The sequence below is a fragment of the Heptranchias perlo genome, chromosome 11 (assembly GCF_035084215.1).
Source record: "Heptranchias perlo isolate sHepPer1 chromosome 11, sHepPer1.hap1, whole genome shotgun sequence".
In the NCBI taxonomy this organism is placed as follows: domain Eukaryota; kingdom Metazoa; phylum Chordata; class Chondrichthyes; order Hexanchiformes; family Hexanchidae; genus Heptranchias; species Heptranchias perlo.
The window spans coordinates 14,952,212-14,966,935 of record NC_090335.1 but is presented as its reverse complement, the minus strand read 5'-3'; the positions used below and the strand labels follow the sequence as shown (position 1 = coordinate 14,966,935).

At 43.9% G+C, this 14,724-nt stretch overlaps 1 protein-coding gene across 2 annotated transcripts in view; it reads right to left on the bottom strand.

Annotated features, from left to right (window-relative positions):
* The window catches only part of fndc3a (fibronectin type III domain containing 3A), a 228,175-nt gene that overhangs the window by 101,890 nt on the left and 111,561 nt on the right, over positions 1-14,724 (bottom strand). For both annotated transcript variants that reach the window (XM_067992587.1, XM_067992589.1), the window contains one exon: positions 13,302-13,378. In XM_067992587.1, coding sequence (XP_067848688.1) covers positions 13,302-13,378 — 77 coding nt within the window. The remainder of the gene's footprint in view (positions 1-13,301; positions 13,379-14,724) is intronic.

Sequence of the window (14,724 nt, the reverse complement as noted above, 5' to 3'; positions counted from 1 at the left end):
TGATCTTCTAGCTCAACTCCACTTTCCTGCCCGATCCCCATAGCCCTTGATTCCCCTAGAGTCCAAAAATCTATCTATCTCAGTCTTGAATACACTCGACGACTGAGCATCCACAGCCCTCTGGGGGAAGAGAATTCCAAATCTTCACAACCCTCTAAGTGAAGAAATACCTCCTCATCTCAGTCCTAAATGTCCGACCCCTTATCCTGAGACTACGTCCCCTAGTTCTAGACTCTCCAGCCAAGGGAAACATCCTTTCAGCATATACCCTGTCAAGCCCTCATAGAATCTTATATGTTCCAATGAGATCACCTCTCATTCTTCTAAACTCCAGAGAATATAGGCCCATTCTACTCAATCTTTCCTCATAGGATGACCCTCTTATCTCCGGAATCAATCTAGTGAACCTTCATTGCACTGCCTCTAAGGCAAGTATATCCTTCCTTAACTGCACAGCACTCCAGGTGTGGTCTCACCAAAGCTCTGTACAATTGCAGCAAGACTTCCTTAAGCTTGTACTCCAATCCCCTTGCAATAAAGGCCAACATGCCATCTGCCTTTCTAATTGCTTGCTGTACCTGCATGTTAACTTTCTGTGTTTCGTATACAAGGACACCCAAATCCCTCTGAACACCAACATTTAATAATTTCTCACCATTTAAAAAATATTCCGTTTTTCTATTTTTCCTACCAAAGTGAATAACCTCACATTTCCCCACATTATACGCCATCTGCCACCTTCCTCCCCACTCACTTAACCTGTTGATATCCCTTCACAGCTTACCTTCCCACCTGGCTTTGTATCGTCAGCAAACCTGGATACATTACACTTGGTCCCTTCATTTAAGTCATTAATATAGATTGTAAATAGCTCAGGCCCAAGCACAGGTCCCTGCGGCACCCCACTAGTTACAACCTGCTATTCCGAAAATGACCCGTTTATTCCTACTCTGTGTTTTCTGTCCGTTAACCAATCCTCAATCCATGCTAATATATTACCCCCAATTCCATGAGCCCTAATCTTGTGAGACAACCTCTTATGTGGCACCTTATTGAATGCTTTTTCATTTCTGGGATAGACTCTATATTCAGTGGTTTATTACTGAGTATCCACTATTTATACCATTTGTGTAGGAGCACAGGTGGTTAAATACATTTTTGTTTGCAACATGTCTCATTGCTTAATTCAGTTAAGTACATGGTCTATTTTCTACTTCACAGTGCCCAGAATTCCTTCTGAAACAGTATTTTAATGTGTTTCCATGCTTGTCTAAATTTCCATCTTGGAGACTCACTGGCATTGTAAATATAAATGTACTTAATATACCATGAAAAGGAAATGCAGCAAAGAGGCTGCTTTTGGTCGTTAGAGCTAAGGCGACATGCCAGCTGATGATAAAGTATTTATATTTTGGTGATGTTCAGGGTGACAGAGAGCTACACATTTAATCCATCCCGATGAAAAATTATTAAAATATATATGGTTTCTGAAGCACTACCTATCCATAACTTACAACTTTCATGTCATTAACAGGATTTTCAAAGTGGCTGACAAAAGACCCTGGAAAATTGGTGTCAGACTAACTAGAAAAGATCTTGTCTTTCCCAATCCACCCAGAGCAGTTGAGTATGTTAGGGCATTAGTTCTGACAGTTTAAGGAGATTCTTTGATGCCATAGTTGTGCACTGGGATTCCAATGATCCAGTTCGAAGAATACCCCTAGATGCCAAAAAGCAAGGCCTTATTAGCTCGATGCTCTTTGGAGGTCTCAGTTAAATGTTTGCGAAATAAAAATGGAGTCTGTACACAGAACATTATGCAAAGGTAATTACAAGCAATGCCATCTCAAAATCCTTCAGCTTGGGCAGGGGAATGCAGCTTGGTCATACCCTATTGCTGTTGTTTCGCTTGACATTAGAACTGCTTAGAGATTATACCACTGTCCCAAAATTGGCTGTTGAGCATTATAGATCCCTCTACGTAGAACCACAAATACAGGCATATTCTGTCCATTTAACTCCTCTTTGAATGTCCTTCACAATCAGAAGCAGTGATAGTTCACAAAATTCCAACTTTCACAAGGAACCCGCTTACCAAAGGACAACATTAAACAAAGATGAATTTTTTGATGTTTATGAGATACAGGAATAGAAATCCACAATTCTCCAAAGGAACTTAATATTTTGTTAGGAGCAACCTTTATAAAGTTTGATTAAAAACTGACAGAGTTTTGTGATACTGAAGTGGCAGATTAGTGTTTGCAGATGTATAGCAACACAACAAACCTTCCAGCAACAGTGAGGAAGGATTAATATAATTAATAATGCATAAAATTAGATAGAACACAGCAGAGCAACAGGCCATTCGGCCCAACAGGTTTATGCTCCAAACAAAAAGGGCAAGGAAACCTCCTGCTGATTACCACCTACCGCCCTCCCTCAGCTGATTAATCAGTCCTCTTCCATGTTGAACACCACTTGGAGGAAGCACTGAGGGTTGCAAGGGCACAGAATGTACTCTGGTTGGGGGACTTCAATGTCCATCACCACTACTGACCGAGCTGGCCAAGTCCTGAAGGACATAGCTGCCAGACTGGGCCTGCGGCAGGTGGTGAGCGAACCAACACGAGGGAAAAACTTACTTGACCTCGTCCTCACCAATCTACCTGATGCAAATGCATCTGTCCATGACAGTAATGGTAGGAGTGACCACCGCACAGTCCTCGTGGAGACGAAGTCCCGTCTTCGCACTGAGGACACCATTCAACGTGTTGTGTGGCACTACCACCGTGCTAAATGGGATAGATTCAGAACAGATCTAGCAGCTCAAAACTGGGCATCCATGAGGCGCTGAGGGCCATCAGCAGCCGCAGAATTGTATTCCAGCACAATCTGTAACCTCATGGCCCGGCATATTCCTCACTCTACCATTACCAACAAGCCAGGGGATCAACCCTGGTTCAATGAGGAGTGTAGAAGAGCATGCCAGGAGCAGCACCAGGCGTACCTCAAAATGAGGTGCCAACCTGGTGAAGCTACAACTCAGGACTACATGCGTGCTAAACTGCGGAAGCAACATGCTATAGACAGAGCTAAGCGATTCCACAACCAACGGATCAGATCAAAGCTCTGCAGTCCTGCCACATCCAGTCGTGAATGGTGGTGGACAATTAAACAACTAATGGGAGGAGAAGGCTCTGCAAACATCCCCATCCTCAATGATGGTGGAGTCCAGCACGTGAGTGCAAAAGACAAGGCTGAAGTGTTTGCAATCATCTTCAGCCAGAAGTGTCGAGTGGATGATCCATCTCGGCCTCCTCCCGATATCCCCACCATCACAGAAGCCAGTCTTCAGCCAATTCGATTCACTCCATGTGATATCAAAAAATGGCTGAGTGCACAGCATACAGCAAAGGCTATGGGCCCCGACAACATCCCCGCTGTCGTGCTGAAGACTTGTGTTCCAGAAATAGCTGCGCCTCCAGCCAAACTGTTCCAGTAAAGCTACAACACTGGCATCTACCCAACAATGTGGAAAATTGCCCAGGTGTGTCCTGTCCACAAAAAGCAGGACAAATCCAATCCGGCCAATACCGCCCCATCAGTCTACTCTCAATCATCAGCAAAGTGATGGAAGGTGTCGTCGACAGTGCTATCAAGTGGCACTTACTCACCAATAACCTGCTCACCGATGCTCAGTTTGGGTTCCGCCAGGACCACTCGGCTCCAGACCTCATTACAGCCTTGGTCCAAACATGGACAAAAGAGCTGAATTCCAGAGGTGAGGTGAGGGTGACTGCCCTTGACATCAAGGCAGCATTTGACAGAGTGTGGCACCAAGGAACCCTAGTAAAATTGAAGTCAATGGGAATCAGGGGGAAAACTCTCCAGTGGCTGGAGTCATACCTAGCACAAAGGAAGATGGTAGCGGTTGTTGGAGGCCAATCATCTTGACGATCCGGATTCTTTCCCCTCAGTCTGGTTCAGTAATAACTGAAGTCGAATACATTTTAAAGTCCAACACATCTTTAATAGCAGGGTTCTTAGTCTGCAGCATTGATTTGGACTCCTGATAGAGTCCCTCTATGCTGGCAGAGCAAGAACAAGAAACATACAGAAATCCACACGTTTTTATACAAATCAATAGGGTTGGAACATACTTAACGAGGGTCAACACCAATCATAAGCCGGGCATAGGTTGCCATGCGAGGTTACATTATTTCCGGCCAATCATAAATCGTCCATGTGCTGATCATGCTGCTGTTAGACATCAAAGGGGATAACTTCCTCACTTTCCAACTTGGAATGTTCTTCCCTGTTCCTTCTGTTCCTTATCTCCCAACCTGGAATGTCTTTCAACTTTGGCTAAGCTCGTTACCTATATTGATCTGCCATAAACATGGAGACATTCAGACCAGTCCTTGACTCACATCAAAGACCTATCATTGATAAGACAATGCAGACCTGCTGACTAAGCAAACATATGGCCCAGCAGGAGGGCCAGGCCACTTGTATCAATCTCAGTTACTAACTAATTAACCCTTTCTAACCATTTTGCATTCTGCTTCTTTGCCACGTAGGCATTTTAATATTTTACCGAAAACTGACCATGTAGGGATTCTCAATCTCAGCCCCCCGGGCATTGCTGCAGGAATTCCTCAGGGCAGTGTCCTAGGCCCAACCATCTTCAGCTGCTTCATCAATGACCTTCTCTCCATCATTAGGTCAGAAATGGGGATGATCGCTGATGATTGCACAGTGTTCAGTTCCATTCGCAACCCCTCAAATAATGAAGCAGTCCGAGCCCGCATGCAGCAAGACTTGGACAACATTCAGGCTTGGGCTCATAAGTGGCAAGTAACATTCGCGCCAGACCAATGCCAGGCAATGACCATCTCCAACAAGAGAGAGTCTAACCACCTCCCCATGACATTCAACGGCATTACCATCGCCGAATCCCCCACCATCAACATCCTGGGGGTCACCATTGACCAAAAACTTAACTGGACCAGCCATATAAATATTGTGGCTACAAGAGCAGGTCAGAGGCTGGGTATTCTGCAGCGAGTGACTCACCTCCTGACTCCCCAAAGCCTTTCCACCATCTACAAGGCACAAGTCAGGAGTGTGATAGAATACTCTCCATTTGCCCGGATGAGTGCAGCTCCAACAACACTATTCAGGATAACGCAGCCCGCTTAATTGGCACCCCATCCACCACGCTGAACATTCACTCCCTTCACCACCGGCGCACAGTGGCTGCAGTGTGCACCATCCACAGGACGCACTGCAGCAACTCGCCAAGGCTTCTTCGACTGCACCTCCCAAACCCGCGACCTCTACCACCCAGAAGGACAAAAGCAGCAGGTATATGGGAACACCACCACCTGCACGTTCCCCTCCAAGTCACACACCATCCTGACTTGGAAATATATCGCCAATCCTTCATCGTCACTGGGTCAAAATCCTGGAACTCCCTTCCTAACAGCACTGTGGGAGAACCTTCACCACACGGACTGCAGCGGTGGCTCACCACCACCTTCTCAAGGGCAATTAGGGATGGGCAATAAATGACGGCCTCACCAGCGACGCCCACATCCCATGAACGAATAAAAAAAAAAGCCTCTTACCACCCATCTTCATCTAACCCCATCAACATATCTTACTTTTCTTTTCTCCCTCACGTGTTTATCTAGCCTCCCCATAAATGCATCTATGCCAGTCATCTCAACTACTCCTTGTGGTAGCGAGTTCCACGTTCTTACCACTCTCTGGGTAAAGAAGTTTCTCCTGAATTCCCTATTACGTCTTTGAGTGAGGATTCCATTATCTTTCCTATCACCGACATTAAGCTAATTGGATTTATTTGTGACTATTTTATATTTATGGCCCCTAGTTCAGGTCTCCCCTGTAAGTGGAAACATCTTCTCTACATCTACCCTATCAAACTCTTTCATAATCTTGAAGACCTCTATCAGGTCACCTCTCAGTCTCTTTTCTAGAGAAAAAAGCCCCAGCTGTTCAATCTTTCCCGATAAGTATAACCTCTCACTTCTGGTATCATCCCAGTAAATCTTTTTTGCATCTTCTCCAGTGCCTCTAAATCATTTTTATAATATGGAGACCAGAACTGTTCACAGTACTCCAAGCGTGGTCTAACCAAGGCTCTATACAATTTTAACGTAGTTTCCCTGCTTTTCAATTCTATCCCTCTAGAAATGAACACCAGTGCTTTGTTTGCTTTTTTATGGCCTTATTAACCTGCATTGCTACTTTTAGTGATTTGTATATCTGTATCCCCAGGTCCCTCTGCTCCTCTACCTCACTTAGACTCTTACTTTCCAAGGAGTATGTGGCCTCCTTATTTTTCCTACCAAAATGTAAAACCTCACACTTATCTATATTGAAATTCATTTGCCAATTACACACCCCCCATTCTGCAAGTTTATTAATCTTTTTTGTATTTTGTCACAGTCTTCCTCAGTATCAACTATACCAACCAATTTGGTGGTGTCCGCAAATTTTGAAATTATACTTCCAATTCCTACGTTCAAATCGTTTGTGAATGATGAACAATAGCAGTCCCAGCACCGGTCCTTGTGGAACACCACTTCCCACCTTTTGCCAGTTTGAGTAACTATCTTTAACTCCTAGTCTCTGTTTTCTGTTTTTAGCCAGCTTGCTATCCATTCTGCTATTTATCCCCTGACACCACATGCTCTGACCTTAGTCATGAGTCTACTATGCAGTACCTTATCGAAGGCCTTTTGAAAATCCAAATATATTACATTTACTGCATTACCCTGGTCTACCCTTTCTGTTACTTCTTCAAAGAATTCAATATGGTTGCCCAAGCATGACCTTCCCTTTTGAAATCCGTGCTGACTATTCTTTATTATATTTTTGGTTTCTAGATATTTTTCTATTACATCTTTAAGTAAGGATTCCATTATCTTTCCTACCACCAATGTTAAGCTAACTGGTCTATAGTTCCCTGGGCTTGTTCGATTGCCCTTTTAAAATATAGGAATCACATTAGCTTTCCGCCAGTCACAGAAACATAGAATCATACAAAGTTACAGCACAGAAGGAGGCCATTCAGCCCATCATGTCCATACCAGTCGAAAAAGAGCTATCCAGCTTAATCCCACTTTCCAGCACTTGGTCCGTAACCCTGTAGGTTACGGCACTTCAAGTGCACATCCAACTACTTTTTAAATGAGTTGAGGGTTTCTGCCTCTACCACCCTTTCAGGCAGTGAGTTCCACACCCCCACCACCCTCTGGGTGAAAAAATTTCTCCTCAGCTCCCCTCTAATCTGTCTACCAATTACTTTAAATCTATGACCCCTGGTCACTGACCCCTCTACTAAGGGAAATAGGTCCTCCTTATCCACTCTATCTAGTCCCGTGATAATTTTATATACCTCAATTAAATCTCCCCTGAGCCACCAATGTTCCAAAGAAAACAACCACAGCCTATCCAATCTTTTCTCAGCTAAAATTCTCCAGCCCTGGCAACAACCTCGTAAATCTCCTCTGTACCCTCTCCAGTGCAATCACATCTTTTCTGTAATGTGGTGACCAGAATTGTACCCAGTACTCAAGCTGTGGCCTAACCAATGTTTTATACAGTTCTAGCATAACCTCCCTGCTCTTATATTCTATACCTCGTCTAATAACGGAAATAATCTTGTATGCCTTTTTAACCACCTTATCTACCTGTCCTGCTACCTTCAGAGATCTGTGGACATGGACTCCGAGGTCCTTTTGTTCCTCTACACCTCTCAGTATCCTCCCATTTATTGTGTACTCCTTTGCCTTGTTTGCCCTTCCTAAATGCATTACCTCACACTTCTCTGGATTGAATTCCATTTGCCACTTTTCTGCCCACCTGACCAGTCCATTGATATGCTCTTGACTGGGGCAGTGCTTATATCTCCTTTTCCTTTGTGAGGTTGTCCAGTTCATGTTGGTCTCCAATACTATGATCTCCAGGGTCTCAAGACCATGCTCCATGAAATGTCAGGTGGTAGGTTTGTATACATCCTTCATTGTAATAGCACTGAGGTGCCCAGTGAGCCTCATCCTTAGACTGTTCCCTGTCTCTCCTATGTACTAGATGTGGCATTGTTTGTATCATATTGCATAGACAACGTTGTGCAGTTCACATGTAACTAGGGCTGTTTTTGCTGTGTTCCTTTTTTTGTATCATGTTTTGGATAATTAGATATTTTTTTAAAAAGCATACGGGATCCTAGGCTTTATAAATAGAGGCATGGAGTACAAAAGCAGGGAGGTCATGATGAACCTTTATGGGGCACTGGTTCGACCACAGCTGGGGTATTGTGTCCAGTTCTGGACACCGCACTTTAGGAAAGATGTCAAGGCCTGAGAGAGGGTGCGGAAAAGATTTGCTGGAATGATTCCAGGGATGAGGGACTTCAGTCGCGTGGCTGGACTGGAGAAGCTGGGGTTGTTCTCCTTGGAGCAGCGAAGATTGAGAGGAGATTTGATAGAGGTATTTAAGGTCATGAAGGGCCTGGACGGAATAGATAGAGGGAAACTATTCCCATTGGCGGATGAGTCAAGAACCAGAGGGCATGGATTGAGGATGATTGGCGGGAGAACCGGCGGTGACATGAGGACAAACTTTTTTGCACAGCGAGTGGTTATGATCTGGAATGGATCGGTGGGGGGGGTGGTGGAGGCAGAATCAATCGTGGCTTTCAAAGGGGAACCGGATAAGTACTTGAAAGGACAAGATTGGCAGCGTTGCAGGGATAGGGTGGGGGAGTGGGACTAACTGGATTGCTCTTGCAAAGAGCCGGCGCGGACTCGATGAGCTGAATGGCCTCCTTCCGTGCTGTAGCCTTTCTATATCTTCCTGCACACTACAGCTTTCCTCCTCACTATCAACCACATGGCCAATTTTTGTACCATCTGCAAACTTCTTGATCAAGCCCCCCACATTCAAGTCAAAATCATTAATATATACCACAAAAAGCAAGGGACCTAGTACTGACCCTTGTGAAACAGCCTTCCAGTCACAAAAACACCTGTCAACCATTACCCTTTGCTTCCTGCCATTGAGCCAATTTTGGATCCAACTAGCCACTTTCCCTTGGATCCCATGGGCATTTACCTTTTTGCCCAGTCTGCCATGTGGGACCTTGTCAAAATCCACGTAACGTGTTACCCTCATAGACTCTCCTTGTTACCTCCTCAAAAAATTCAAGCAAGTTAGTCAGACACGACCTTCGCTTAACAAATCCACGTTGACTGTCCTTGATTAATCCGCGCTTTTCTAAATGATGATTAATACTGTCCCACAGAATTTTTTCCAATAATTTGCCCACCATTGAGGTTAGGCTGACTGGCTTGTAATTACTCAGTCTATCCCTTTCTGCCTTTTTAAAGAACGGTACAACGTTTAGCAGTCCTCCAATCCTCCAGCACCACGCCTGTAGCCAGGGAGGATTGGAAAATGATGGTCAGAGCCTCCGCTATTTCCTCCCTTGCTTCTCTTAACAGCCTGGGATACATTTCATCCGAGCCTGGAGACTTATCTACATTCAAAGATGCTAAACCCATTAATACTTCCTCTCTCACTACGTTTGTCCCATCCAATATTTCACACTCCTCCTCCCCCTCAACTACAATCTCTGCATCGTCCCTCTCTTTTGTGAAGGCAGACGCAAAGTATTCACTAAGAACCATACCCACATCTTCCGCCTCCACACATAGGTTACCTTTTTGGTCTCTAATAGGCCCTATTCTTTCCTTAGTTAACCTCTTGATCTTTATGTATTTATAAAACATTTTTGGGTTTTCCTTAATTTTACTTGCCAGTATTTTTTCATGCCCTCTCTTTGCTTTCCTAATTTCCTTTTTAATTTCACCCCTGCACTTTCTCTCTCCTCTACACTTTCTGCAGTATTGAGCTCTCTGTGTCTGACATAAGCTTCCTTTTTTTGCCTTATCTTACCCTGTATGCTTCTTGTCATCAGGGGGCTCTAGATTTGGCAGTTCCACCCTTTTTCGTTGTGGGAACATGTTTACTCTGAACCCCTTGAATCTCTCCCTTGACTGCCTTCCACTGCTCTGATACTGATTTACCTTCAAATAGCTGTTCTCAGCTTAGTAAAATTGGCCTTTCCCCAATTTAGAACTTTTACTCCTGTTCTATCTTTGTCCTTTTCCATAACTATGCTAATTTCAACTGAATTATGATCACTACCAGCAAAATGCTCTCCCACTGATACTCCTTCTACCTGCCCAGCTTCATTCCCTAAAACGAAATCCAGAACTGCCCCCCCACCCCACCCACCCTTGTTGGGCTTGCCACATACTGGCTAAAAAAGTTTTCCTGAATGCAATTTAAATATTCTGCGTCCTCTATACCGTTTGCACTGATTGTATCCCAGTTAATATTAGGGTAGTTGAAATCCCTTATTACTGCCCTATTGTTTTTGCACTTCAGAAATTTGCCTACATATTTGCTCTTCTATCTCCCTCTGACTGTTTGGGGATCTATAGTATACTCCCAGCAGTGTGACTGTCCCTTTTTTGTCCTTTAGCCTAACCCATATGGCCTCAAAGCCGTAATTGTTTCTTTAACCAATATTACCAGCCCCCCTACTTTTTTATCCTCCTATCTCGTCTGAAAACCCTGTAACCAGGAATGTTCAGCTACCATTCTTGCCCCTGTTTATGCCATGTTTCTAATAGCTAAGATATCGTACTTCCACGTGTCTATCTGTACCCTTAGCTCATTTGCCTTATTCACTATACTCCTTGCATATTAAGCACTGCCAAACTCCTTTGTTGTATAGCTTCTAACCTTTGTTTCCTCTGCCTTCTAAACTCACTTACTAATTTTCTGCCTTCCATTTCCAGCTCTGCTTCTCCCCCTTCTGAACCTACGCTCAGGTTCCCATCCCCCTGCCAAGCTAGTTTAAACCCTCCCCAACAGCACTAGCAAACCTCCCCACAAGGATATTGGTCCCGGTCCTGTTGAGGTGCAACCCAGCGACTTATACAGGTCCCACCTCCCCCAGAATCGGTCCCAATGCTCCAGGAATCTAAAGGCCTCTCTCCTGCACCATCTCTCCAGCCACGCATTCATCTGCTCTATCCTCATATTTCTATACTCACAAGCACGTGGCACCAGGAGTAATCCGGAGATTGCTACCTTTGAGGTCCAGCTTCTTAATATCTTTCTTAACTCCTTAAAATCTGCCTGCAGGACCTCATCCCTCTTTCTACCTATGTCGTTGGTACCGATATGGACCACGGCCTCTGGCTGTTCACCCTTCCCCTCCAGAATACTCTGCAGCCACTCAGTGACATCCTTAACCCTGGCACCAGGGAGGCAATATACCATTCTGGAATCACATCTGTGGCCACAGAAATGCCTGTCTGCTCCCTTAACTATAGAATCCCCAATCACTATCGCTCTCTTGACCTTTCTCCTCCCACCCTGTACAGCTGAGCCACCCATGGTGCTGTGGACTTGGCACTGGCTGCACTCCCTAGGGGAACCCTCCCCCTCACCAGTACTCAGAACTGAATAATGGTTAGAGAGCGAGATGCCCTCAGGGGACTCCTGCACTACCTGCCTGGTCCACCTTGACTGTCTGGCGGTCACCCAGTACCTCTCCCCCTGCACTTTCTTAAGCTGTGGGGTGACCACCTCCTGAAACGTGCTATCCATGTAGATCTCAGTCTCGCGGATGCACTGAAGTGACGCCAGCTGCTGCCTGGAATTCCCACATGGCACAAGATGTGCATTCCACGGGAGTGAGGTGCCCTGTCATGCCTCGATTTAGTTAATAATCTAATAAACTTAACTGAATATAAACTACAGACATTAAAAAAAACTCACCAGCTACGTACCAATCAGCGCCTTCCCTTGTGCTGACGTCTCTTTTTCTCTCTCTCTCTCCCTGACGCTTGTGCTCCCACTCCTGCCTTTTTATGAGCTGCTCTCTCTCCTCTTCTTTGCCGCCTCAGCTGCTCTGGCCCTATTCCCTTTTCTAATGAATTTTTATATATATGCAATAATGCCTCTGCTATCTCCTCCCTAACTTTTTAATATGCATGGATGGAATCCATCCTGACCTGGGATTTTATCCTCTCTAAGTTTGATTAGTTTATCAATTATCTCCTCCCTTTCTATCTTAAACATCTTTATATCTTTTTGATCTCTTCTTCTGATGTCATGCCCACCATGTTAGTCTCCCTGGTAAATACTGAGGCAAAGTAATTATTTAATATTTCTGCCATTTCGCTGTCATTGCCTGTGAGTTTATCGTGTATATCCCGTAGTGGCACTATCCCTATCCTGATTTTTCTTTTGTTATTTAGGTGTCTGTAGAATAAATCACTATTTCCTTCTATATTCCTTTTCCTAGTTTCCCTTTGCCTTCTTAATTGTTTTTTTGCACTAATGCACTGGATAGACAAGTATTACTTAAACCTTTCCAAGCTATGGTGATCATATTATTTATTATAAATTCAAATCTAACACAGTCTTTAAAAATTATGGACAAAACACTATCTCTAGGAATCCAGGTCTCAGCAACAGCTGTTTCCCTTCAGGCATCACAGAGGGGGCTGGACAAGAGTTGCTGTAAGCTCAATGTTCATTTTTTTAAAAACTCTATCTTTAATATTGTTTTATCTTCCATTTTATATATTTGTCATTTGGTAGTGTTTCCAGTTTACTGCAGCTTAGTTATAGGGCCAATAATAGGTTTGAAAGGATTGTCTCTGCTGCCTTGTGGAGCAGTTGGGTAGCTGATTCTCACTGCGCAGAACTGTAAGAGCCTCATATCGCTCTGCTCTGAAAAAATGCCAGTACAGGTCAGGCACCTTCCCAAACGGAGGGAAATCTTGCCACAGGCCGTGGAATATACTAATCAGTTGGCAATAGGATATGCATTACCCCGGGAAATCACAAGAGGGAAAAATTAGCAAAATTAGAGGGTAATACTATACTTAAAAAAACAGCATAAACAATTTTACAGATTTATAAATATAATAGAAGTTTTTCCAAAATGTACAGGTTTATGCAATTACTTTTCATTTGCTATACTTTTGCAGTACATCGTGATGGCATAAATACATTTTATTTTCTATACCACAAAAGAATAAGTAATTTTGCTGACTACCAGTCCTACTCAGCTATATTTGATACTGACTACAGTACAATTACAAGTAAATTAGGTAGTTGTGATATATTACTATTCTCATTTTTCCATACAATTGTTCTTTTTATTCAAAGACATGTCTGTTTACCTGTGATACATATCCTGGAGGCACATAAATAGGAGGCACTGAACCATTTGGGGACACCATTGGAACCTGAGCAGGACCTGGAGAGAGAAAACATTAAATTCAGAACTCATGTAAACTATTTGATTGGAAAGAAATGTAGTTTCAAAGTGCGCCCTAGAGGCTATTGTAGAATGTTGTGGCAAAATATATATAACCTTAGTAACAGACCGATAAACTGCAAGGAAACTTGTAAACATTTCAATAGCACAGGAACAGTTTTTTCTATCTACAATTTGTCAATTGTCATTGGTAATTACATAACTGTCAGGTCTACAGTAATGTCTAAAATCACTTGTCAACAGTACTGCTGGCAAATGACATAGTTAACCTCCCAAATCCATGCCCATCTTTCCCGCAACTCCATCTTTGAACTCTCCAATCAGATTTCTGCCCCTGCTACAGCACTGAAACAGCCCTAATCAAAGTTATAAATGATATCCTCTGTGACTATGACAGTGGTACAATATTTCTCCTTGCCTTCTCGACCTCAATGCAGCCTTTAACGGTCAACCACACCATCCTCGTCTACTACCTCTTTTCCGTTGTCCAGCTCAGTAAGACTGCCCTCGCTTGGTTCCACTCTTACCTATCCATTGTAGCCAGAACATCTCCAACAATGGCTTCTCTTCCTGCCCCTGCACCCGTATCATTACCTCAAGTTCCCTAAGGATCTGTCCTTGGGGCCCCTCTTCCTCATCTACATGCTACCCTTGGTGACATCATCCAAAGTCATGGGGTCAGGCTCCACATGTACGCTGATGACACCCAGCTCCACCTCTCCACCACCTCTCTCAACTCCTCCACTGCCTCTGTGCTGGCAGCTTGCTTGTCCGGCGTTCAGGCCTGGATGAGCCACAATTTCCTCCAATTAAACACTGGGAAGACCAAAGCCATTCCTCTTGAACAAGATTACATAGAATTACCAGAAGAGACAGGCTATTCGGCCCAATAGATCTATGCCGGTTTTTATGCTCCACATGAACCTCCTCCCACCGTACTTCATCTCACCCTATCAACATATCCTTCTATTCCTTTCTCCCTCATGTACTTATCCAGTTTGCCCTTAAATGTATCTATGCTATTCGCTTCAACTACTCCATGTAGTAGTAAGTTCCACATTCTCATCACACTCCGAGTAAAGACATTTCTCCTGAATTTCTTATTGGGTTTATTAGTGACTATTTATGTATATAAATATAAATTTATACATGCATATAAATTTACTTGTTCGCAATCTTGGCATCCTATTGGCCCTCAAGCTGAGCTTCCAACCCCATATCTTCTCCATCACAAAACCGTAACATCGCCCATCTCTGCCCCGCCTCAGCCCTGCTGCTGCTGAAACCCTCATCCATGCTTTTATTACCTCCAGACTCTACTAATC